At 35.5% G+C, this 27,684-nt stretch overlaps 1 protein-coding gene across 5 annotated transcripts in view; it reads left to right on the forward strand.

Annotated features, from left to right (window-relative positions):
• The window catches only part of DENND4C (DENN domain containing 4C), a 113,901-nt gene that overhangs the window by 54,843 nt on the left and 31,374 nt on the right, over positions 1–27,684 (forward strand). For all 5 annotated transcript variants that reach the window (XM_046664821.1, XM_046664819.1, XM_046664816.1 and 2 more), the window contains 11 exons: positions 184–328; positions 3,668–3,843; positions 8,833–8,933; positions 9,616–9,834; positions 16,003–16,148; positions 17,728–17,763; positions 17,848–17,978; positions 19,885–20,017; positions 22,285–22,491; positions 27,119–27,247; positions 27,438–27,582. In XM_046664821.1, the coding sequence (XP_046520777.1) occupies positions 184–328; positions 3,668–3,843; positions 8,833–8,933; positions 9,616–9,834; positions 16,003–16,148; positions 17,728–17,763; positions 17,848–17,978; positions 19,885–20,017; positions 22,285–22,491; positions 27,119–27,247; positions 27,438–27,582 (1,568 nt within the window). The remainder of the gene's footprint in view (positions 1–183; positions 329–3,667; positions 3,844–8,832; positions 8,934–9,615; positions 9,835–16,002; positions 16,149–17,727; positions 17,764–17,847; positions 17,979–19,884; positions 20,018–22,284; positions 22,492–27,118; positions 27,248–27,437; positions 27,583–27,684) is intronic.

Consider the following 27,684-nt stretch of genomic DNA (forward strand, 5'->3'; position numbering starts at 1 on the left):
GTTTAAAACATTCTGTTATACTGTCTCACTAGAATTGCTACTTTTACTATGACAACTAAATCAGGACTTGAAATTAATACTAGATTCTCAATCTGTTAATATTTGGGAAACAATGTAATAAGCAAATCTTAACATGTTTTAGTGAAATAGTTCATAATCATCTCTTTCTCTCTCTTGTTCTAGTGGAGCCAACTTCAGCACCTTGTTAATGAATCTGGGTCCTGAGAATTGTGCAACACTGCTGCTTTTTGTTTTGCTTGAGAGTAAGATTCTGCTGCATTCTCTTAGGCCAGCAGTGTTGACTGGAGTAGCTGAAGCTGTTGTAGCTGTAAGTACAGAATTTCCTTTTAGTAGAGAATTACTGACAGGGAATTTTTACTCTAAAGGGAAATTTCCTTCAGTGAAAGCAACTTTGAAATTATCAATAAAAGTTTAACAAAAATATAATAGGGTAGCAAGGAGAAATAGTATAAAGGAAAAAAAGGTGATTTCTGTTTGATTGAAAATTTCAATTCTTAGTTTTTTATGTCTTAAAATGATTACATATTAATAAAACTTGTAAATAAGCTTATGGTACTAACTGAGAGGCTCCAGCCAATTTCAGCTGTCCTAAAATTGTGCAAATAAATTACAGTTTTCTCCAAATTTTAACTTTTCATCATTGTGAGCCAGTAATGTATAGGAAATTCCAAGTGATTGTAAAATAGGGTAATGTGCAAATGCTTAGCTATTGGGTAAAACGTAAATAAAAGTTAAATCAAGTCCTGCCCTGTTTAAAACCTTTTGATGGCTTCCCGTTGCAATTAGGAAGAGGTCTGATTCTGTAGGGCTTTATAGGTCATAGTGCAGAAGTTTGGATGTTGCAGTTCCCCATCCATACTTTCCATTATTTGTTTAACTTAAAATAGTTGACTCTCCTCTCTTCCCTTCCCCCATTTTAAGGATATAACTCTTATGGAAGTAAGGATCTAGTCTCTTATTACCCCTGTGTCCTCAGCACTTATCACAGTTAAATAGCATGGAGTAAGCACTCAGTAAATACTTGTTAAATCAGCAAATGGAATATGTCTCCAGGATCTTAATCTGATCAGAGAAATGCTACTAGGACTGAAAACAGTAATAACCAGGTGGGATAGTTTATGGGGGGCAAAGATCCTCATTTTATGTTAATTTTCCAAGCTTCCATAGTTGCATGTGAAAGCAAAAGTCGTTATAACATGAAAATATTTGTTAATGAACTGACCAGTTTTAGAAAGTTCCCACTCAAATATTGCTATAAAACGGTACTGTTTATCCATGCCCCTTTCTCAGAGTCTTTGTGGCTCAGTTTCTTGATTTATTTCAGCAATACAGTGCAAGAACTAGTAGAAAAATTGCAACATGAAATAGGAAATCTTATGAAAAATGCAAGATTGCATGGAATTTATGTAACTAATTTGGAGAGCTGCTTAAATTGCATGCAAAACCACTGATAAATGAGAATTTGGCAGTTAGGCAATTTACCATTTAAAGAAGAGAAAATTGAAAAGAATGGTGACAGGTTAAAATCTTCAAAAGGACAATGATTTGAATATCAAAGAATATCCAAGAATTAAATGGACCCAATAGCGAAAATTGATGAAACCAGGGTATTTTTGTAAAAATGACCCTATTTATGATTGTGCTGCAGAAGTCAAAGGTGAAGACAAGGGTGTCATATTTTAGTTTTGTTCTGAAATTTCTTATGTAATTGTAGGTGTGATGTACCTTTTGTTGAAGGGAAGTTAGTTCTCACTGAAGGAAATCTGAAGTCCTTGCAAGGTCCTGTGCAAGTGGCTCTGTCCCACTGCTCTCTGATCTCATTTCTGGTACTCTCCCCCTTGCTCACTCTGCTCCAGCCATCCAGCCTCCTTCTACGCCTGGAGCATTAGGCAGGCCCCATACCTTAGGGCCTTTGCTCTAGCTGTTTCTTCTCTTTGAAGCACTCTTCTCCTAGATATCCCCTTGGCTAAATCCTTCATCTTCTTCAGTTTCAGCTCAGTTGTCATTTCGTAGTGAGGTCTACCCTGTTTGGCCTATTTAATAGTACAGCCTGCTTTCCCTCTCTTCTTGTTCTGAACTCTAATCCCCGTCACTTGGCTTTCTTTTTTCTATTTTATGTAATGCTTAGCACTTCCTGACATAGTATATATTTTATTTATTATGTCTTCTGTTTATTTTCTGGCTCTTCCTCTTACTAGACCAGGTGTTGGCAAATTGTGGTCTGTGAGTCAAATCCTGCTTGTCACCTGTTTTTGTAAATAAAGTTTTACTGGAACATAGGCCATTTATTTACATGTCTCTGACTGCTTTGATGCATGAAGACAGAGTTAAATATTTGTGACAGAGACAGTATGGCTCGCAAGCCCTAAAATATTTCCTATCTTTTATAGAAAAAGGTTACTGACTTTTATGCTAGATTATAAATCTCATGAGGGCAGAGATCTTTCTTTTATTCACTGTTATGAAGCCATCATCTTGAACAATGCTTGGTACATATTAAGTGCTGAAATATTTGATGAGTTAAATGATAGATAACAAAATTCCCAATTCTGAATAAGTGGAATAACTGGCAGGGGTACTAAATTCTATAAGCATTTCTTTGGGGTGAGTGATAATGGATAAGGTAAGAATTGAACTAGACCTTGAAAGATTGCAAGGATTTTTATAGTAGAGGAAAAATTTTATCATCCCTGATTAAAATTTTAATATTGGCTGATTATTAAAATTTAATCTTTTTATTTATCAAACTTATCTCTTCTTTTTTTTGGTGTGGAAGATTGAACCTGAGCTAGCATCTGTTGCCTGTCTTCCTCTTTTTGCTTGAGGAAGATTGTTGCTGAGCTAACATCTGTGCCAGTCTTCCTTGATTTTATGTAGGATGCTGCCACAGCATGGCTTGACAAGTGGTGCTAGGTCCTTGCCCTGCATCTGAACCTGTGAACCCTGGGCCGCCGAAGTGGACTGTGTGAACTTAATCTCTATGCCACCAGGCTGGCCCCCTAAACTTCTCTTTTTTTAAAAAAAAAAAATGTACATATGATACAATTACAGTAGAGCTTTGTAAAGGAAACTCTTGAAGTATGTTTTATATTGACTAGTATTTTTAAGATGTCAAGCTTCACTTAAGTTGGATCTTTTTATGTTTATTTGAGGAGTTAGGAAATTTTTTTGCTGAAATTTCAATTCACTATTACCATTCCCAAGAGAAGCATTTTTATTTTTTTAATCCTTGGTGCTCTTAGTTGGATTTTAGTCAAAGGTTATTTTGAGAATTAATGGATGAAACACATAAGAGTTAAAGATCATGAGTTTGTTTTATAATTTTTTGGACCATTTTCTCTCTCTTCTCTAACTTTTTCCATAAAATGAGAGTGATGGTTTTATATAGGCATTAGAAGAATTAACATGCAAAGAGCTATTAGCATTTTTATTGTGCTTATGATCATTGTCATGTGTGAAGATTTTAATCTCATTGGTTCATAGTATTGCTTAGTAATATTTTATAGTCATTTAGTTTTTGGAATGAAGTTTAACGTAAAAGAAACTAGACCAAACTGCTTCTTAATAGTCCCTTTCAGTAATATTAATTCCATAGTTTTCATTGCAAATTTAAAATCTGGTTAATTTGTTACACCTTTTTCCCCAGATGATCTTTCCATTTCAGTGGCAGTGCCCATATATCCCCCTTTGTCCTCTCTCACTGGCGACGGTGCTTAGCGCACCTTTCCCGTTTATAGTTGGCGTGGACTCAAGGTATTTTGATCTTCATGACCCACCCCAAGATGTTGTTTGCATTGACTTGGATACAAACATGTTGTATGTGTAAGTTGATTCTTTTTATTTTTCCCCATATGTAGTTATAGCTCATTGAAAGCATCTAGAAATATGCAATTTTTTTTTAAGTTGTTAATAAGTCCTCATCTTTAATACAGTGATTCTCAACCAAGGCAGGTATCAGACTCCTGTAAAGCTGTGTGGTTTGAAAAAGAATGTGTTCAATATTATAGGAGTTTATATTTAGATGATAATGTTAACAGTATGCAGGAGATATTTATGTTTATCAAAAGAGAATATGGATTTGAAAAAAAGGTTAAATACTGCTTTCAGAGCTCAAGAGATGATATGCTGTCTAGGTTTAGTTCAAAACCCATTTGTAAGCTTTCAAAAAATGGGTTTACCTGTTTGAGTTTAATCATAATATATGATAATATTATGCCATTTGCTTAGTTGTCAAAATTTGAATTTTATAAAGGTCTGTTTTGTTGCAGAGGAATTGGTATTACAAGTCAGTTACAGTTTGTCTTTACTGGAGGTGATAAATGTGTGTAGCAGTGGTGCGACTGAGTGTTCAGAGAGTAGTGTACAGGTTCATAAAAGAAGCAGCTCTGGGTGGATGCTTAAGAGGTCCCCCCCACCTCCCCCCGAAAAAAGTGGGAAAGGGCTGTAAGTCCCCAAAATTCCCTAACATTGGTGCCAGCTTCCAGGTCCTGCAGCACTTTTATTCTTTACTGTTTGAGATTTGCAGAAAATGAATAGAGTAAGAATTTGGGGTGAGACTTCAATGGTCACACAGTAGAATTGGTTGGGAAAATATCCCTAAGTGAACCAAAAGAATAACTTAAGGAGGGGAGAAAATGTTTGCTATAACTTAAGAAATAATTTTGAAATGGATGTACCATTGTATTTTGAAACTGTGTAATTGTGGTAGCTCTTTACTGTGTATAATGAGATTTGTTTGCAGCCTGGAAGTAATGAAACACTTGATGCACTAAATATTTCTCATAGCACACCTTTTGTTGTTTTTCAGCAGCTATCCCTGAAAAACAATTTCTCAAAGTTGTATACATTTTAGTGCTTTTGGAAATGATTATTTATGAAGGTGTAACTCAGATGTTTATCTTATTTATTATTCTGAATAAAATCATATTATGGAGATTCTTAATTTTGCCAAGTTTTAAATAACTTCTGTAAAATTTCTCTTGATCAAAACGTTTTCTAAAATATCTTTGAAGTCTTTGCTCAGTTGTACTTAAAGAATTATGAAATGTTCTAGATACCCAAGAATTATAGAGAATAATTTAAATAACTCCCGTGTATCCACTATCCAGATTAAGAAATAGAATACTACCAATAAATTTAAAACCCCAGGATGTAACATATCTTGCTCTTGGTTAACCATCATCTCTAATTTGAGGTTTATCAGGTCTGTGTGTTTTAGAAACGTTTATTATATGTGTATTAGTCTAAATGATATTTTGTTTTGCATGCTTTAAAATATTTTTATGTTGGTATAGTTTCCTGTGACATTTTACTTGGCAGTCTTCATCAAGTTCTTTCACGTTGATACAGGTGGCTCTACTTCATTTTCAGTGTTTATCAGTGTTGATGGATATTTACATTGTACCTAGATTTTTCCAATTATGAACAAGGCTGCTTTGATCATTATTTTCCATATTTCTCTGAGTATCTGGACAAGAATTCTTCTGAAGCATGTACCTAGAAGAGCGAATGTTTTTTGGTAGGCATAGCTAATGCCACATTACTCATCCAAGTTTACCCCATTTTCAGCAGCAAATGAGAGTCTTCTTTGTTCCATATCTTTGCCAATACTTGTTATGGTCAGGCTTTACAATTTTTGCTAATTTGATGGTAATGAGATCTCACTATGGCTTTAATTCATATTTCCTTAATTAGTAGCAAATGGGGCATTTTAATTTCTTTTTGCCCTTTGGCTTTTTTCTCCTGTGAATTAGGTTTTCCTTTTTTTGGTGCATTTTCCTATTGGGTTGTTCATCTTTTTTTTTTTTTTTTTTTTTTTGGTTTGTATAAGTTTTTTTTTTTTGGCTGAGGAAGATGCTCCCTGAGCCAACATCTCTTGCCTGTCTTTCTCTTTTTGTATGTGAGTCTCCACAACAGCATGGCCACTGACAGGTGAGTGGTGTAGGTCTGCCCCTGGGAGCTGAACCTGGGCCGCTGAAGTGGAATGTGCCGAACTTAACCACTGGGCCACCAGGGCTGGTCCTAGGAGTTCTTTAAATAATCTGGAATTAATTCTTGGTCTCTTATATGCATTGCAAATAGCTTTTCCCACACTGTCACTTATGTTTTCATTCTATTTATCATGGCTTTTGACGAACAGAAGCTTATTTTAATTGATCAAATTTAGCAATATCTCTTTATGGATTGCTGTTTTTCGTTCTTGTATATGAAATCTTCTGCCTTGAGGTCATGAAATACTATCTTGGATATTCTTGAAGTTTAAGGTTTTGCCTTTCTCATTTAGGTCTTTAATTCACCTAAGCTCAATATTAGTATATTTTGTGACATGGAGATACCATTTTATTTTTTTTTTGCTTGGATAAACAATTGTCACATAGCACTAATTATTGAATGGTTCATCATTCAATAATTGAATCAGTTCATCTGTTCCCCACTGGTCTTCACTGTCAACACCATTACATATCAGTTTCTATATTTGTGTAGATATGTATCCTGGCTTATTATTCTGTTCCTTTGGTCTGTTTTAGCCTCTTGCCGGTATCATAGTACCTTAATGACATTAAAATTAAGTTGTCTGCACCATAGTTGAACCTTGAAAACATCATGCAGAAAGACCTTATATAATCACATTTATGTTAAATGTCCGAGACAAATCTATAGACACAGGAAGTAGATTAGTGGTTGCCTGGGGATGGGAAGATGGGAGAATTGGGGGTTAATGACTAAGGGGTGCAGGGTTTCTTTTTGAGGTGATGAAAATATTCTAAAATTGTGGCGGTGGTTTATACATCTCTGTGAATATCTTCAGATGGGTGAGTTGTATGGTATGTGAATTATATCTCAATAAAGTTGTTAAAAGAAGTTGTAATGTGAGATGGCAAGTCCATTTACCCCTGTTCTTTAATATTGTTTTGACTATATTTGGTCCTTTGCTTTTTCATATAAATTGTATTATCAGCTTAAGTTCCACACGAACTTATGTTAGAATTCTATTGAATTTATAGATTAATTTGGTGACAAATGACATCTTTTTGATGTAAAGTCTCCCTACCCATGAATTTGGTAGTTTACTTCATAGATCTTTTAAAGTCTTTTCAATAAGGTTTGCAGTTTTCTCCATAAAGACCATGCACATCTTTGTTTTTGTTTTTGTTTTTTTTGCACATCTTTCGTTAGACTTATTTCTTCCTAAGTACCTTATGGTTTTTATTGCTACTGTAAATGGTATTTTTAATTGTATTTTCCACTTGTTAGTTGCTGGAGTGTAGAAATGTTGTTGATTTTATGTAATGGTCTTCTGCCCATCAACTTAGTTGAGTTCTCTTATTTTAATTTGTCTATAAATTCTCTTCAATTATCTTGCTATGAACAATCACATCTTCTACAGTCCTTACATATTTTAAAATTTCTTGTCTTATTCTCTGGCTAGGATCCTAGTGTAATGTTGAATAGAAGTAGTCATAACCAGATCTCGTCCTATTACTATTTTCAAAGGGAGTGCTTTGAGCAGTTTATCATTAAGTATGATTGATTATTGCTTTAAGGCAAGAATTGACATCTGGCCCAAGGCCTGTTTTTGTAAATAAAATTTTATTGGAACATAGCCATACTGATTTGTTTATATATGGCCCAAGGCTGCTTTCGTGCTATAATGGCACATTTGAGTAGTTGTGACAGAGGCCCTATGGCCCTTAAAGCATAACATATTTACTATCTGATCCTTTATAGAAAAGGTTTGCTGGCCCTGCTCTAGGATTTTTCTTTTTGGTGAGGAAGATTGGCCCTGAGCTAACATCCATTGCCAGTCTTGCTCTTTGTGCTTGAGGAAGATTGTCCCTGAACTAACATCTGTGCCAGCCTTCCTCTATTTTGTCTGTGGGACGCCACCACCGCATGGCCTGACAAGCTGTGTGTAGGTCCACACCTGGGATCCCAACCTGCAAACCCCAGGCTGCTGAAGTGGAACATGTGAACTTAGCCACTACACCACCAGGCCTGCCCCTCTAGGGTTTTGGTTGCTTAATAATAAATTAGGGAACTTTCTGTCTACTTCTAGATTAAGGGTTTTTTCTTAAATCATAAGTAATGGTGAATTTTATAATACTTTCGTATAACTATTAAGAGGAGCGTTAAGTTTTTCTTCTTTAATCTCTGGTAAATTACGTTATAAAATCAATTAGTAGTAAACAGCCCTTGCATTCCTGAAATGAATATCATCATGCTCTTATTTTTTTATATCCTAGTGCGTTAAATTTTTTAGGAATTGAAGATACTTGCATTGATATTCATAATGGTATTGGCCTGATGTATAGCATTAGCTGCAGCCCACAGCCGGTATATAGTGCTTTCATCTTTGTAGAGTTTTAAATGTTAAATTCTAATAAAATATTTTATTTGACTCCTGCATTATTTAAAAGTGTTCTTTTGAACTTGCATTTCTGAAATGCTAGCTCAGTTGCTTTGTGGTCAGAACACATTCTGTATGTTGCTGACTCTTTGATATTTGTTCAGGTTTGCTTCTAGTAGGTAGTTTGAAGTCTTGAATTAAGTTTGACACTTAAAATGTTGTAATTCTAAAGTGTAACTTTTGAAGCAAGACTTCAGTGTTGTATTCATAACTCCAATATTGAAAAGCTATTTATGCTGATTGAGATGAAAAGAGAACTTCTTTGAAAACTACTTATTCAGACTGTCTGTATCAATTGTAACTTCAGTAAAAATACTTTCTGTTTTCTTTTTTAGTTTGATATACGAATGTTTAAGTAAAGGCAGATCATAACAGATTTTGTTAATTTTGTTTTTGTTTAATAGATCAGATGAGAAGAAGAACATGAACTGGAAGCAGCTTCCCAAAAAGCCATGCAAAAGTCTGCTTAGCACCTTGAAGAAATTGTATCCTCAGCTCTCTTCAGGTAAGTGTGAGGAAAAAGGAATATATATCTTCTTCTTGAGGAAGATTTGCCCTGAGCTAACATCAGTTGCTAATCTTCTTCTTTTTGCTTGAGGAAGATTTGCCCTGAGCTAACATCAGTTGCTAATCGTCTTCTTTTTGCTTGAGGAAGATTTGCCTTGAGCTAACATCTGTTGGCAATATTCCTCTCTTTTTGCCCTGAGCTAACATCTGTGCCAGTCTTCCTCTGTTTTGTATATGGGATGCTGCCACGGCATGGCCACTGACGAGTAGGTCTGCACCCAGGAACCGAACCCAGGCCACTGAAGCAGAGGGCACTGAACTTAACCACTAGGCCACTGGGGCTGGACCCAAAAAAGGAATATTTTTAATAGAAGAATGTATATGAGAAATTCTTATTGAATTTAAATATATTTTTGCTCTGTTTAAAAGGAGTCTCATTATAAAACAAAATTTCAGTAAAAAGAAATTAGTATTGTGGTTCATGATTCTTTGATCATATTCTCTGTGCTCTGTCTGCTTGAACCTCCCTGTTAGCCCCTGCCAAAGATCCCTTTATATTAATGGAGAGAGGAATGTCAGGAAGTCGTGGGCTTTATTTTGATAATTTCCTTAATTGTTCAGTCATTATATATATAAAATTATATATTAATGCCATTTTCTCTTCTCACATCATTTGTCAGTTCACCGAAAAACTCAAGAAGGTTCAGCAATTGAGATGACTCCAATTGAAGCAGATTTCTCTTGGCAGAAGAAGATGACACAGCTTGAGATGGAAATTCAAGAGGCATTTTTGCGCTTTATGGCATCCATTTTAAAAGGATATAGAACATATCTCAGACCAATCACAGAAGCTCCATCAAATAAAGCCACAGCTGCTGACTCGCTGTTTGACCGACAGGGTGAGTGGCATTTACTTTTTACTGAAATTAATAATATTTTCTATTTGGTATTGCTACCGAGAATATTCACTGTATAAGTTCTTAGAAATTTATATTAAAATATAATGAACTCTGTATTTGGAATCTAGCTCTGTGAATAGAATTGCTTTTAATTTTTGTGCATCAGTTTTTCCTGAGGAATCTGAAACTGGAGGTCTTTAATCATGAAAAGTCAAAGATGTTTATATTTACAATACTGTACAGTCACTTATCTTAGTAGAACATAACTGGTGATTAGCTTTTAGATGTTTCCTCAATTTTGCATAATTCTTGGCTTTATACACTATTGGCTTTAAAATATTCCCTAAAAATTAGTTTTTGTAATAAAGCCATCAGTTTTTAAAAACTTTCAAAAACTATAGCCTTGTTCCAGGGGAAAACACTATATTCATTCTTTTTATTATTTGTTATTTTAGAGAATTATAAAGATTTTTGTTGTTATTCAGCTGCTCTTATAACATATATTTAGTAGCAACCTTACACATTCATCAATATTCATATGAAATTGTTCTGCATTTCTGTACTTCTACCCAGCAGTTAATTTTTTAAAAAATCTGTGTTTTCCTAGTAATCCTTTGTCTTTTATCATTTCTGCTTCGGGATAACTTATCTAATTTTAGTCACTACTTACCAAATCTGACTAATTATTACAAAGGGATATATAGAAGTATAAAATCTAGCTCTGTGAGATACTAAATGGACAATAATTAAAATGTTTTTAAAAAGAACCAGTACTCAAGAAAACAGATTTTATGCAATTAATAATTCAACGAGAAATTCTAAAAATTCAGAAAAAGGGAACATTCTTTCAAATGAGTATTTTGGAAGACTTCCTGGAAGAAGAGCATGACCTTGAAGAATGGGTAGAATTTAGATAAACAGAAATGAGCAGGAACAGCTTTTTAAAAAACAATAGGCATTAAAAGTCAAATGTGAATTAGAATTTCTACTTTGCTATTTATGAAGCCTTTCTGGAGTTCTGTTTTCTCATTAATAAAATCGGGATGATACCTACTTCATACATGGTTGTGAGGATTAAATGAGAAATTGCATGTGAAGCAACTAGTAAAAGTACTTTACATACCCATGATAAGAGCTATTATTGTTAGTGGTCATACTGAAAGGGAAGAAACCTCAAGAATAAAAGCACAAGGCATGTGTTTTAGTTTGCTAGGGCTGCCATAATAAAGTGCCATAGATTGGATGGCTTAAACAACAGAAATTAATTTTCTCACAATTCTAGAGGCTACAAGTCTAAGATCAATGTGTTGGCAAGATTTGTTTCCTCTGAGGCCTCTCTTCTTGGCTTGGAGATGGCTGTCTTCACATGGTTTTCTTTCTGTATGAATCTGTGTCCAAATTTCCTCCTCTTATAAGGACACCAATCATATTGGATTACAGCCCACTCTAATTACCTGACTTAATTACTTCTTTTAATTCTGAAATGCTGGGGATTAGGACTTCAACATAAGAATTTGAGGGAGGGGGCCACAAATCACCCTATAGCAGCATGTTTGGGGAAAAAAGATTTAATGATACAATTTGACCAAAGTGAAGAGCTTTAGATGTGTTGTAGAAGATAAGGCTGAAAATAAGATTAGAGGTCAGATTATGGGTAGTCTTAAATGCCAGACTAAGAATATAGAGTTTTTCTAATGGGTGTTAGTGGGTCATTACTTCATTCTCTCTCTCTGTCTCTCTTTCTGAGTAGGAGACTGGCATTACTAATGGAATTTAGAAAGATATTTAGTGTCTGAGGCCTAAGGTTTTTGTTACTAACAGGATAGCATTTGATCTAATGAGAGATAAAGACATTAGACAGTAAAATAACACAAATACTAATTACATTTTACTAAGTGTGTTGTGAAGGAAAGTATCGGTTACTGAGACTGGTAGGTCAGGGAGAGAAAGGTTCCCTGAGAAGTAACAATTAAGCTTGAGCCTGAAAAATAAATAGGAATTAGCTACGAGTTTTGGGTTAACTTTTCATTAGGGATACTTTCACAAACATGTGAAAGTAGAAAGACTAGTATAACGTACCCTCATACAGCCGTCTTCCGTCTTAGCAGTAGTAGCAATCAATATTCTGCCGTTTTTGTTTCATCTTTTTTTAGTTAACGCACCCTTCCTTTCTTCTTTTCTTCTCTCCCCTCCCCTCTCCTTCTTCTTTCTCTTTTTCTTTCCAAATAGGACGTCATTTCACCCATAAACTGTGTTAATTATCCTTTAGAATTTCCTGGATTTGTGTGTGCTTTTGGCTGATTATATCAGGGCTGATTGATTGGCTGATGTTATTTAACATTTCTTCTATCATCTGTATTTCCTGTAAACTTGTGGTTGGATCAAGAGCCCTATTGTCCAATAGAAATATAATGTGAACCACATATATAATTTAAAGTTTTCTAGTAGCTGCAGTTAAAAAAAAAGGTAAGCAATAGGGAAAATTAATTTTAATAATATATTTTCTCTAACTTAATATATCCAAAATAGTATCATTTCAACATGTAATCGAATTTTTAAAATTTTAATGAAATATTTTACATTCTTTTTTCCATACTAAGTCTTCAAAATTGGCATATCTCAGTTTGGACTAGCCATGTTTCAAGTGCTGATCGCCACATGTGGGTAGTGGTTACTGAATTAAACCATACTGATGTAGAGTTTGTTTAGATTCACATTCAGTTTTCTGGGCAAGCAGTGCCAAAACACATGGTGCTCACTACCTCCTGTTGTGAGGCACATACATGTCAGGCTGTCCCATTTTTGGTCCTCCTGAGATTGATCAATGGGTTAAGTATTGTCAGCCTCATTCATTCATTATGGTTTCCTCATCAGCCTTTCATTAAATTGTTTTAGCAGCCTTTGCTGATCATTGCCTAGATCCATTAGAAACAGAAAAAAAACTTTTCATTACCACTTTTCAAGAATAATTTATTTCTATTTTATTTAAACATTTCTTCGTGAATTAGTATCTCAAGGGAAGCAAGTGAGGACTACAGCATGTGGAATGTCCTGAAGCATCAAAGAAAGAAAGGCTGGAGGGAAAAGTGGCTCAGATACCATGCTTGAAATGGTGGATGTGAATCACATCACGTAGGATGTTTTAGGACTAATGAAGAATTTCAGTCTTTATTCTTTGAGTAATTGGAAGCCAGTCAAGGATATTTAAGTAGGTGATAATTGGATTTGCATTTTTAGAAGATGACTTTGAGTGTTTTTAAAAAAAACCCTCTTTGGCTTCTATGCAGAGAATGAATTGGAGGCATCCAAAGTGTGAATTAGTTGGTTGGTGCATTGGTCCAAGTGCTCAGTGGAAGGGACCTGGATTAGTTGGTAGTAGTATGAATAGAAGAGTGATTTTTAGGAGGTAGATTGAATAGAACTTGGTGATTGCATGTGAGATGTTTGGAGTTTTTTTAGAGTTTCAGTCTCTTTGGTGAAGTACTCCTTCTGTTCATTAATTTTGTTCCTGAGCTCATTGAATTGTCTTTGTGAGTTTTCTTGTAACTTGTTGAGTTTCTTCGTGATAGCTATTTTGAATTCTCTGTCAGATTGTAATCCTCTGTGACTTCAAGTTTGGTTTCTGGAGAGTTCTTTCTGTTCTGCATCGTTATTGTGGTTCTTCATGGTATTTGATGAGGTGATCCTCTGCTGGCACATCTGTGGTGCTAATTACCTTTTCTTATTTGGGCACAGCTTTGGTTACTTTGGTTCTGGGCTGCTTCTGGTTGTATATGAGAGCCTGCACTTTTCACCCTCCACTGCCTCTGGTAGAGGCATCCTCAATGTCCTCTTTGTGCTGCCTTGTGCCTCTGAGGTTGCTGGTGCCTTGCTGCTAACCATGTTGCTGTAGTCTTAGGTGCCACCACCGGAGTCACCAGGCTCACCAGGCTGCAAGCATTTCTGCTGCTTCTAGGGTTGCCTTGGTCTCATGTTCCTCCACTGGCTCCCTACAGACTCACCACAGGCTCAGATGCTTCTGCCCCATACACCACCTGCTCCCGAGTTCTCTGGGGGTGCTGGTTGCACCACTGCCAGGGGTGCTGGTTTCACAGGTGTTGCTCTTGCTGCCAGGGACCTGGGGACTTGTATGCAGCCCCCACTGCTGGTAGAGCTGTTGTGGGGAGTGCTGCCACTGGAGGCTGGGTCACCAGTTCTGTTGTGGTTCCTGAAGCCTCTGGTCACAGGTTCCATCCACCACTGCTGCAGGGAAACAGGGGCTGTTTTTTCTACTTCCACCACATCTGCTAGCAGTTGCGCAGGCCAGGGCACCCACTGCCTCTTCTCAGTCTTGCCAGCTGCTGCATGAGGATCTGTGCCCTGGATCACTGCTGCAGGGGAGGAGAGGGGGGACCCTAGTTCCCCTGTCTCCTAGGGGTCCAGTCCACCCACCTTCAGATGTACAGATGCATCAATTTCTTATGCTTCCTGTTGTGCCATGTGGGGAATCCTTTGTTGGTCAATGGATGTCTGATTGGTTGTAACTTGGGAGAGACAAAGGGAAAAACTCATTCTGCCATGATGCTGATGTCACTCTCTGAATATGAGACATAAGATAGAGGGAGATATCAAGAGCAACTTTGAGATTTTTGTCTTTAACAACCCAATGGATAGTCGAGCCCTTTATTGAGAAGGGGAACAACAGAAAAGGGAAAGATCTGATTATTTGTTAAGGATCAATTTTTTAAAATGAGAGAAACTTCACCATTCTGGTAAGTGGCTCATAGGGAGAATTGTCCCGAGAACACTGAAGGGGCTGGAATCCCAGGATCTTGTGGAGGGCTTGGCCTTATATGGGAGCGGGGACATATCCATTGTAACAAAAGAGAAAGAATAAATAATAGCTGCAGAAAGAGATTTTGTAGCGAGATAATGAAGGTAGTTCTCATTTAATGATTTTCATTTTCTCTGCAATATAAGGTATGATCATTCAGAAATCGGGGAGGGAACGTGGAGGGAGAGCATTATTTAAAAATTGGAAATAGCTGTGAAAATATGGGTACAGGGAAATTAAGTTGATTCCAGAAGTGCTGGTCAGGGATGAAGGTATGAGTAGTTCTGATCCACCTCATTGCGGAATTTCTTTTCCCTTTTCACTGTGCTCAGCCACACTGGTGCAGATCCAGAGAGAGCAGGCAAAACATTCTTCCAGGGCGAGGCTATAATAGGTGGGTTTGACAAAAAAGATAAAAGGGCATAAGAATTGACACTGTTGACAAGAAAATAATTGACATGATGGACATGGACATGGAATCACTGTTGGGTAGAAAGAAGTGAAGACAGGAAGGTGTAGGGAGAATGTCAAAGGGTAAATGGATTGTAGATTTCAATGAGCGTATATCCCCCCCCCAAAAAAAAGGCTTGGTAGGAGTACTTAAGTTAACAAACAAGATAGACAGGGCTAATGATCTGAGAGTAATGTGTAAATTAGAGATTTGGGAGGCAGAGCTGTTTTGAATGCTTGAATACTAGCAAGAAAAGTCCAGGGACTTTGTGACTATGTGTAGAAGTCAGTGATAGAGGTGGGATAGACCATAGGTCATTAAAAGTTAAGGAATTAAGAACTCATTAAAGTGTTGGATGGTTGGATGGTTTGTGCTTGTGAGTGTTGAAGAATAATGGTGGTAGGAGTTGGAGAGGAGAAGACTTTGAATTAGGTGCCCTGGTCTTCAGTGAATGGAGAGAGTATCCCTGAAGTCAATAGATGACTACAGTTAGTAGGGGAAAGGATTGAATAGCCAGATGCTTGAACCTTCAGTGAGCAGAAATTTTTACCAGACAATACAAGAATAATTGTGGCACTATGATGGCATTGCAGAGGAACGACATTGGCTCTTCTCCACTCAAGAATGTGCAGAGTGTCAGAGAGAAATTTCTACTTGAGAGCTATAGGGCTAGAGACTCTAAGAGATTCAGATTTCACTGAAAAGGTTAATAGTGTAAGTTAAATGTTTTTGTGGGTGAATCAGGCAGAAGAAGCTATGGTTACTAGAACATGGTTACTAAAAGCTTCTATAAATGTGATGTATATCAAGGGAATATGATACAGATATGTATAAGTTTAATGTTTAATATAACATCTAGTTCTACTTTAAAATTTGAATTTAATTGTAATTTTGTTTTCTTCAGGATTTTTAAAAAGTCGAGATCGTGCCTATACAAAATTCTACACCCTTTTATCCAAAACACAGATTTTTATTCGTTTCATTGAAGAATGTAGTTTTGTAAGTGATAAAGATACCGGATTGGCATTTTTTGATGACTGCATAGAAAAGGTAAATATTTGTCTTATACAGTATATCAGTGTTAAGAAAAAGCTTTAACAGTTTGGCTACCTCTGTCATCATCATCATTATTAGCCCCGATGATCTGAGGGAGACAGTATAGGGGTGTGTGTGTGTGTGTGCGTGCACAAGAGCGTCCGATTCTGGGCTTAATATAAGAATCGTCTTCCTTTGCAGTATCTAGTTTCTATCATACATAGCTAATTGTTCTCTTTGAATCTCACTTTGGTTTTGTAACTATTAAGTACAAAGAACATTTTATTGAACTCCTAAATCTTATCTTTTTCACTAAAATCTTATCTTTTTCATTATAAAAAAGTTTAGATTTATGAGCAATGAAAGTCCTGTGTTCTCTTTTTTAAATATCTTTCCAGATACTTTCGCTAATAGATTTATTTTGTCCTAATGGAAGATATTTGGTAATATGTTAACTTTTAAAGCTTTGCTCAGCCATCCTAAGGAAGTTTAAGTTGATTTTTGATAATCATGACTCACATATTTTTTCTTGTTTTTAATAAAGTTATTTTTAATAAGTGGATCTTGGGGCTGATTGCTTATGCAAACTATGTATTATATAAAATTTGATACTTGTATCTAAAAAGGTAGCTTATTATGACATTGTAATTTTTATGGACTCCTAATGATTTGTATGCTTTAGAAGCCTTGAATAATTTTCTCTGATTCTAAACTATTAAAGGATGTGATTAAAACTATTCAAGATTTTTGTTTACTTATAAAATTGATAGTCCAATATCATCCAGTTAGAGGGAAGTTTAGGTAATATCAATCGCTAATGCAAGGGTTTAATAATAATGAAATTTTTGATTTGAGAAGCCAGATTCCTTTTGTGACTGGCCATCTTTTACTTGTGAAGAAGGATTTATGAAAAAACTAATCAAAATAAATTGTTTTCTATCCTAATAGTCAGAAGAGAAATATTATACTTTAGCCATTTAATAGTATAGGGCCCCCAAAATATATTGGGAAGTGTCTTGCCCAGTATTAAAAAAGGATAGTTTGGGGCAGGCCCGTTGGGATAGTGGTTAAGTTCACGCACTCTGGTTTGGTGGCCCAGTGTTCGCCAGTGTGGATCCCATGTGCAGACCTGAGTACCGCTTATCCAGCCATGCTGTGGCAGACATCCCACATATAAAATAGAAGAAGATGGACACAGATGTTAGCTCAGGGCCAGTCTTCCTCAGCAAAAAGGGGAGGGTTGGCAGTGGATGTTAGCTCAGGGCTAATCTTCCTCAAAAAAAAAAAGTAGTTTTGGGGCCAGCCCCGGGGGCTTAGTGGTTAAGTCCACCATGGTCCACTACCTCAGCTTGAGGTCAGTCCCTGGGCACAGACCTATGCTGTTCTGTTGGCGGCCATGCTGTGCTAGCAGCCCACATACTTAAAAAAAAAAAAAAAAAAGAGGAAGATTGACATGGATATTAGCTCAGGGCAACTCTTCCTCAGCAAAAGAAAAAAAACCAAAACAGGATAGTTTTTAAAATAAGAACTTAAGAAAATCTCTATTAAGTTCACAGTAGCCATTTTCACTAAGAATTCTTTTCTTCTTTTCAAGCTGTTTCCTGATAAAGGCATAGAGAAAACAGATAAGGTATTTTTTTTAATTTAACTTTTGAAATTTCAGAATTAGATTTTACTTATATGCAAATTAATTGGAGAAAATAATTCTTTTCAGGTTGATTTTGATTTAGCAGAAGATACCAAATTGATAGAGCTAGATGATTCACAGAAAAGTGAACACACTGTCTTCATAATGCCACCAGAGCCACCTCCTGATGATGGAAACGACCTGTCGCCGAAGTACAGGTAACAGGAATTTTTTTCAAGAGCTGTTTGGGCACAGCTTTAATAATTCATTTTGATCTTTTGCAATTATTAGTAGATATGTACGTTAATAATTTGTGAAGATCATTTTCAAAATTTATTCAGTGAACTAATGGAGATGAATATTTTGTGGAGATGTTACCAAGTATTATGATTTAAGAATGAGACAGCCTTGTTGGAAGGGAAGTCAGGTATTGGTCACTATTCACCTAAACGTCTAACCATATTTTAATCTTTAAAATTTCATTTCTGAAGAAGAAAAATTTACTTTTGTGAGGTTTCCCTTTCCTTTGGAGGTTTTGTTGTCAGTATAAAGACTGAAATTCTTATGTGTTAGTAAGATATCAGAGAAAAAAAGTAGAGGACCAGGAAACATTCTTTATTCAAATAAATTTAAAAAGGAGAATTTGGATGGGAATCTTAAGAAATTTTTGAAAGTGTATTTGGTTGCTCTTTATTGTTATAATCATGATAAAACGTAGTTTAATAAACTTAGAAAATCAGACAACAAAAGAAAACTAGCACATAATTTTAACACCAATACTTAATGTCTATTAACAATTGTATGTATATCTTCTCTTTTTTGCATAAATTTGCATTTACCGTACTTAAAACAAATATGAGTTCATCTTGTACGCATTCTTTGTAACCTGTGTTTGCCTGTAATAATCTGAACATTTTTCCATGCCAATAAATATTTTTGTGCCGTATCATTTTGAATGATCACACTGCATGCATTTATTGTGATTTGTTTTGTCTCCTGTGGATTTGTTTGTAGTTCTTTGCTATCTGTATCTTTGTGTATATACACAGTTATTTTATTAGGCTGTATTCCTAAAAGAATTTCTGAGTCAAAGGGAATATAAAATGTCTTCCAAAAATATGGAATTAATATATAATCTCACCAGGACTGCTTAAGAATGAAGAGTATATACCTGGGATTGAGTGGCTTTATTAAGTACTATTTTGATTGCATTTTAATTATAGAATTCTTTTTTACTTTGGCTTAGTCACTGTACATTGGAATCCAGGTATTGACAAACAAGGTAAATCAAGTAGGGAAAGGCAATATCTCCCAGGAGAAAATTGGCCAAGGGAAATAAGTAGGCAATTTCTGAGAAGAAATCCCAATATTCAATAATATGAAAATATATTAAGATTTTCTAATATTCAAAGAAATGCAAACCAAAATGATGAGTAGAAGTATTTATAATCTATCAAGTTGAGGATAGGCTATGCTACTAGTTACAGTGAGTATAAGTATAACCTTTCTGGAAATTATTTGATAGTGATTATAATAATGTTGCTTCTCTTGATAAACATTGACCATAGCAAACTCTGTAATTGGGCATTATCCTAAGAAATTAAGTAAAAGTATTCACAAAGATATATGTACAAATATATTTAATTGCCAAAATTCAGAAATAACCTAAAAATGTCCAACAATAAAGAATTGGTTAAATTATGGTATATCCCTAAAATAAAAATATTATAGATTTTTTCTTTTAAATGCCAATACAAGATACTTCTATGAAGAAAAACAATTACAAAGTATACTGTTATTTTTTAATATAAATTATCATTGGACACGATGGGTTCTATTGAAAGAATTATTAATTCTTCTGTCAAGTAAGATACCAGGGTTTTCTGCATTCCAGGGATTGGTTGAAAATAAATAGAGTGGGGAGGAGGCAGTTTCCATGTAGGTAGTCTATGTGTCTTATAACTATATCATAGATATTTGAAAGAAAATTTTTTTATGTATAAAGATTTTGGGGAATAGTATTGGGTACCATTTGAGGTTTAGAAATATTCACCTAAATTCTGGAATAATATAAAGAGTTAATGTATTTTAAATCAGCAGTTCTATTTTTGCTTTTTATTTTAGTTACACATGCTTTCCAAGACTGGACCTTAAGCTTTTTGACAGACCGCAGGAGTTGAAACTTTGTTTTAGTAGACACCCTACTGGGAATAGCATTGCAAAGAGTCCGGCTCTCATGGCTAAGAGAACTAAACAGGTCAGATATTCTTTATATAATACATGTTAATTTAAAATGTAAAATATGTATATGTGATATGCAGCTCATAGTTTAGAATTATCACCCACAGCAACCGTTTGATGGCCCACTATGGTTGTTAATGAATTAAACTAGATTTCTTACAACCCTAGTTATAGTATTGAGGCTGAAGTTTTTGAATGCTTTAAGAGAATCATTGGGAACCAAATATATTTTTTTAAAGACAATTTGATTGAGATGTAATTCACATACCCTGCAATTCAGCCATTTAAAGTATACTCGATATTTTTTAGTATATTCATAGGGTGTGCAACCCCTACCACAGTCAATTTTACAACATTTTCGTCACCCCAGAAATGAAGCCCACACTCCTTAGCTGTTAACCCCAACTTCCTCCATCCCCCACAGCCCTCGGCAGCCACTAATCTACTTTCTTTCTCTATAGTTTCGCCTTTTCTGGGCATTTCATATAAATGGATTTGTACAACATGTCACCTTTTGTAACTGGCTTCTTTCCCTTGTGAAAGAAGCTTAATGTTTTTAAAGTTCATCCATGTGGCAGCAAGTATCAGTGCTTCATTTATTTTTAATGCTGAATAATATTCCCTTGTATGGATATATAGCACTTTTTATTTATCCATTCATGGATATATAGCTGGTTCCTACTTTTTGGCTATTATGCTTAGTGTTGCTATGAACATTTGTGTCCAAGTATTTGTGTGGACGTATGTTTTCGCTTCTCTTGGGTAAATACCTAGAAGTAGAATTGATGTGTCGTATGGTAACTCTGTGTTTAACCTTTTGAGGAACTATCAAAATGTTTTCCAAAGTGGCTGCACCATTTTGCATTCCCACCAGCAGTGTGTGAGGGTCCTGGTTTCACCACATGCTTGTCACTTCTTGTTATTATTTGTTTTTTTGATTATAGCCATCCTAAGGGGTATGAAGTCGTATCTCATTGTGATTTTAACTTGCATTTCCCTCATGGTTAATGTAAATATACTTTATAGCAAATATTGCGTTCTAAAGGGAGTTAACTTAGGGCAACCTAGACATCATGCGTTAATACCATACCTGATTTAGGTATAAAGAGTTAAGCTATGGTTAGGTGTGAGTTAAAATTAAATATCCTTTAAACATATACTGATATTTTTAGAGTCTACAAAACATGGAAAATTTCAGAATGAAATTCTTAGTTCAGGTTTTACCAATTCATTTACATTTCCTCCAAATCCTCAAGGTAAGCTGAGGTGTCCCTTAATTTTATAAGTACATATTTCTCTCAATATTGTCAGAAGGGAAAATATTCTTTTTACTGTTATCAACTTAATAAAGGGAAGTTTTTAAAATGGGAGAATTTTGCTAAGTCTTTAAATCTCATTTTCACCGGAATTTTTTTTCTAGGCTAGTTGGAAAAGAAAAGGACCTTCAGATCTTAGCAAATACGGGGCTGCATTTTCAAATATTTCTTCAAGTCTCATGGAAATAGAGTTCATAAGAAAAATTAACACGCCAGGATACTTTTATTTAGAACACATCCCAGCAGAGGGGTCTTTAGTGCAAGGCACATGATGGTAGTGTGGCATGTCTGGAAGGCTCTATAGTTTCTGGTAGTATGTGGTTTGATAAAGCTCAGCAGGTGATTTTGCTACCTTGTTCTCTCTTCTACCTAAATCAGCATGAAAACCAAAGGTAGAAAACAAGACTGTCAGACTGTTAGGTAGAAAGTCTATGATCTTTCTCAGACTATTTTCCTGCAAAAGAATGGGTCTTAATAAGTAATTAGTCAGTGAAGGAATTAACACAGACCATGGTGAGGGAGGGTAGAGTAGAAATCTTGGGAGGAAATAGCCTAGGGCATCTTAAACTTCTTAGCAGGAAGAAGAGTGAGAGACTATCACTTTTCAAGAATGACATTTAACTCTAAATGGTTTAATCCCTTTGATCGTGAAATATGAGTGCCTTCTATATAAAGGATGCCTAACTATTATATTATAAAAATATGAGTGATCTCTGCTTTTAAAGTATTTTTAGTCTATTAGGAGATGCATGCTTGCCAAAAGATAGTTACAGTTTAAAGTACTTCTATAGATGAATGTTAAAGAAACCATGTGGCACTAAGAAGCCACTCACAAAAGTAACACTATGAAATGCTTGATTTTAGGGTCAAATTTTATGTTAAATTTTTCTCTCCTTTTTCATTCTCACTTTTCCCCCACCCCAAAGAATTTTAGTAAATACCATAATGTTTTATATTCTCTTTCTAGGAGATAAAAACAGCTCATAAGTTGGCAAAGAGATGTTATACAAATCCACCACAATGGGCCAAGTGTCTCTTCAGTCATTGTTACAGTTTATGGTTTATTTGTCTCCCAGCCTATGTTAGAGTTTCTCATCCTAAGGTCAGAGCACTTCAGCAGGCATATGATGTCCTTATTAAGATGCGGAAAACAGATGTGGATCCACTGGATGAGGCAAGTATAACAAATTGAGTTATTGTTACAAAGATATGTTTTATTTTTGATAAAATCTAGGTCTCAGTGGTTTAAAGTGTCCTCACGTATTTTCATTAAGCGGGAAAGGTAAATCTATTCCTTGTTTCATAGAGGTAGTACTTATTGTTTATTTTTAAGCATATTATTTAAAAGTTACTGCTTTGGAATGAAGCAGAGACTTCCTTACTTAGACCAGATTGTTTGCCCTTCATAAATAGAAAATAGTATTTCCTTCATTTTATTTTTAATACAGCTTTGTTAGGAAGCAAGTAGAGAATGGCTTTTAGTAAGTGGCTCTCCACTTAGGACCTGTATCCTAGGGTGAGTTGTATAACCTATCTGTGTTTCAGATTACACATAAGAAAATGTAGATCTGAGTTTCTCAACCTTGGCACTGTGGACGTTTTGGCCCCATAATTATTTATTTTGGGGGCCTGTCCTCACATTGTGGAATATTTAGTGGCACCCCTGGCATCTACCGACTATATGCCAGTAGCCATCCACCTCACCCCCCATAGCAGTCGACAGTGTCTGCAGATGTTGCTGAATGTCCCCTGGAGGACAAAATTACTCCAGTGATGTAGATAATCATAGTTAGTACCTTCTTCATATGGTTAATCTGAGGGTTAAATCAGTTCTTGTACATTACGTGCCTCGAATATTACCTGCTCAGAGCGAGCACTGAGTGAATAATGTGCTCAGGGTTTTACATGTGTTCTCTCTTAAGCCTCAGAACCATCCTAAGAGATAGGTGGTGAAAACATCCAGTTAATGGTCGAAGAAACTGAGTCACTTATTTAGCCTTTCTCTTTACTATTTTTCCCTTCAAAAATTATTTTTGGTGTTAAAATAACTGTAAATGATATCTAGAATCAGATTAAAATTTAAAGTGAAGTTGAATTAAAAATTCACAGTAATGGATGTCTGGGGGAAGGAGAGAGCACAAGGATAGAAGAGAAATAGGACTGAAGAGGGGCACATTATAGGCTTCAGCAGTAACTAATTTTTTTCTTTTTTGAAATAAAAAAGATCTAAAATTAATACAGCATGTACCATGTTAAGATTTGATAATGCTTGTGGGCACACTAAAACTTATTTTTCTCTAAGTGTTATCTGTATGTTTTAAAAGCTTTTAAAATAAGAAGATAAACTTAAAAAACAAATACTAAAATGTCAGTTGTCATATTTGATAATATTTTCTCTCATCTATGTTTATAAAACTATTTGGAAATTAAAAGTACTTGATGAGAATCAGTTTTTTGTACCTCATACATTTTCGTGTTTGAAAAAATTTGTTCGGATAGAGTTAGTTTTTATATCTAATGTGTTTTAACTTTGTGAAAAGCATAGAACATTTTAAAAGTGTTTTAAAGTATGCTGTATGAGAGAGCAAATATTATGTTACTGTACTCTAAATTCAAAGCACAATCCTTAATTTTCTTTGATAAGTTATAAGTTCATAGGACATATCACAAATTACCTGAAAAGTTTGTTCCTCTACAGGCATTAACGTTCTGTGGTAGTCTCTGGTACAAATAATTACATTCTCTTGTTTTCTGACATGCAGCAATTATGACTAGTAAGCTAAAAAACTTTTTCATACTATTTTCCAATAAACACCATGATAGGAAGTTTAAAATTTGGAAGTTAATTTGTTGTATTCCTACTTCTAACAAGTTAGATTGACAGATCTGTAGTCTCCTGAAATAATTACATCTCTACAACTGGAAGAAATGTTTGTTTATTGTAAAACTTAAGAACGTATATTTGCTAGGTGTATTTGATGAATTTTATCTGTTTAATGATTACACATAGAAGAACACATTAAAGTTTTCACAGTATTTTCATGTACATTATTTCCTTCGGTATTCCCAGCAACTCTGTGGGGCAATTTATATATTAGCTACATTTTACAGAGAAAGAAATTTGAAACTTAGATGAAATGACACACACGTAAGGCCACCCAGCAAGTAAGTGGTTTTAATTTTTAGGTCCACATTCCATTAGAACCCACTGTCTCATTCATATGCTTAATGTTTTCATTTGACAGCTTTGTGTTCTACATGTTATGTTTGTAAAAGTTGTAATAACCTAGGTTTTAAAATAAAACTTTTAGAAGACCCAGAAGTAGCATATGCCACATAGGCTAAGTTAAAGTTAAAATGTGTATTGCATTTTGCATTTTACTGTTTACTGAGTTTTTAATGAACATGAAATATTTGTGTCATGCTTATTCCAACATTGTCTCATCAGTGCCTTCATACAGATATTGTTATATATTGCTGAGGAACGAACCACCTCAGAACTTATGTGGCTTAAAATAACCATTTTATTAGATCTTATTATTGATTTGCTGAGAATACAGGAAGGATTTTTCCACTTCACATTGCATTAACTGGAATCTCTTGGATATAATCAGTTGCTGGCTGGTCTGGTCTGGAGGGTCCAAGACTGCTTAACTCAAATACCAGCCAGGTACCTTGGCATGGGTGACTGGAGGGCTGGGCTCAGGTGGGCCCCTCTCCCTCCATGTAGTCTCAGGACCTCTCCATGTGGTACTTGGGCTTTTTCCATGATAGCTTAGAGCTCTAAGAGCATTTGTTTCAAGAGTGAGGAAGTGGAAACTGGCAGTTTCTTAAGTCTTAAGCCAAGAAACTGGTACAGTGTCACCTCAACTAAATTCTATTGGTCATGCAGTCTCAGAACCCCCTCCCCTTCAGGTCAAGGGGAGAGACATAGACCTCTCAATGGGAGAAGGAGGAAAGAGTTTGTGGCCATCTTTTATCTACCACAGACATCCAAAAGATCTTATGTTGCAGGCAACAGAATACTGCAATTGAAAAATTACATCCCTGGCATTATTACTGTTTCTTTATTTGGGTCCCTAGCTCTTATACGGGTAAACCTGAAAGATTGGAACACTTTGCAGACTTCTGAATAAATTCATTGTCTAGAATGGTTTTAGAACCTTCAGATTAATCCCAATTTGACATAGAAAGGAATTTGTTTTTCATGGCTCGCAGAATCTTAGAGTTGAATAGGACTTTAAGATATTTTAGTATGGGGCCGGCCCCGTGGCCGAGTGGTTAAGTTCGCTTGCTCTGCTGCGGCGGCCCAGGGTTCGGATCCTGGGTGCGGACGTGGCATCGCTTGTCAGGCCACATTGAGGCGACATCCCAAATCCCACAACTAGAAGGACCTGCAACTAAGATATACAACTGTGTACAGGAGGGGGGAGTTGGGGAGATAAAGCAGGGAAAAAAAAAAAAGATCGGCAACAGTTGTTAGCCCAGGTGCCAATCCTTTAAAAAAAAAAAAAAAAGATATTTTAGTACAACTTCAACCTAAAGCTGAGATGCTCTGTAGAAGGTCTGTAACATATGGGATCTTGCCTATGTTTGAATTGGTTCTAATTGTTGGAAAGTGTGTGTGTCTTATGTTGAGCTCAGTTCCACCTCCCTGTGGCTTTTTTGGAATTGCTCAAACTGTTTACTCCCTCATTTGTATGACAACTCTTTAGCTATTTGAAGAACCCTCTTGTACCAGTGCTTCTTCTTCACTTCATATATCTTACTAGTTCCTTTAATTGTTCCTGATTCATGTCGTTTCCTAACACTTCCTTAACCTAGTCCCTTAGAGAGTTGCTCTAACAGTTTCCAACCTCCTCCTGCTCCTAAACTCTATTCTCCACTTCTAGCTTCCTAGTACTCCTCCTCATGATCCTCTGCCTCTGCAGATCTCTTTTCCTATTTCGTTTCTTCTGTTCTCTTGAATAAGATATCCTTTCTCAAATCTTTCTACTTTCCCCTTTAGTAGAGAGAGCAGCTTGGCTTCATGATGCTCACTGTATTGTTCACCAACTCTGTCATAAGCAGAGCACATTTTACAAGCCCCAAGAAGAGTATCTTCTATATGTCTATTTCCTTATTTTCAGATTAAGCTGTAGTAGTCTGTGGCTTCCCTGTCACTGTTCTTGTAAACTGGCTCACCTCTTTGCCAGGGATCCTCGGGATTCCTGTTTCATCATTCTTCATGATTTCTACCATTGTCTTCTATGTGTGAGATTCTAACTTTTAGGAGTTCCCAATTTAGGAGTCCTCTTCTGATCAAATCTAGCTCTCCTTGGTAAACACGTGTTCTCAGAAAAGTCTTTGCTAATAATAGTACAGTGATTTTAACTTTCTTCTCATACTTTTCTAAGATGTGGGTCTACAGAACCCTTTTTGTTATACAGGCATCCTGGAGGTGCCATCTTGAATTCCTTTGGCATAGAATATAGAACATGATTTGGGAGAAAGCTATTTTAATCATCTGTGATTTAAAAAATGAATTCCTTCTCAAATTATGGAGAATAGTAGTCATTCTCTTTGTGTAAACTTAGTTACTGAAATAAATGGCACACGTGCACATAGGTCTTATGTGAAATAGTTAATAATGCTGGTACTTCCATTAATATATAGATTTTAAAATAATATACGAGATTCTCAAATCAGAACAAAGGAGAAAATAGTGCTTAATAACTTTGAGAAGAAGAATAAAGGCATTTAAAAATCTCTGCAAGTCAAGATGGACTAACTACTGATGTTTGGATGTTGTTTTTTGTTAGGTGTGCTATCGAGTAGTAATGCAGCTCTGTGGACTTTGGGGTCATCCTGTTTTAGCAGTGAGAGTTTTATTTGAAATGAAAACTGCTAAGATAAAGCCAAATGCTATTACTTATGGTTATTATAATAAGGTAAGTAGGATTGACATTAAGCAATATATGCTGCTTTATTGAGATTGATAATTTTTTATACCTTTTATTATTCATGAAACTTCTTTTGGAGGTTCTAGGGTATAATTCTTTATGTATTATATATTTATGTATTTTTTAAAAGAGCAAATATTCCTAATAACCATTATTTTTACCACTATTTTGTCTTTAGGTAGTTTTGGAGAGCCCATGGCCTAGCAGTACCCGCAGTGGTATCTTCTTATGGACGAAGGTACGGAATGTGGTACGTGGCTTGGCACAATTTAGGCAGCCGCTTAAAAAGACCGTGCAAAAGTCACAGGTATCCTCAATATCAGGTAATATATGTGATTGGAAAGATACTTTCTTGCTGAACCATAAGCTTTATAGGCTGTGAATTTTTAATTAGATGAAGTAGAAACTTAAAGTAATTCTGGCTC

Source organism: Equus quagga, chromosome 6 (genome assembly GCF_021613505.1).
Source record: "Equus quagga isolate Etosha38 chromosome 6, UCLA_HA_Equagga_1.0, whole genome shotgun sequence".
NCBI classification, from domain to species: Eukaryota; Metazoa; Chordata; class Mammalia; order Perissodactyla; family Equidae; genus Equus; species Equus quagga.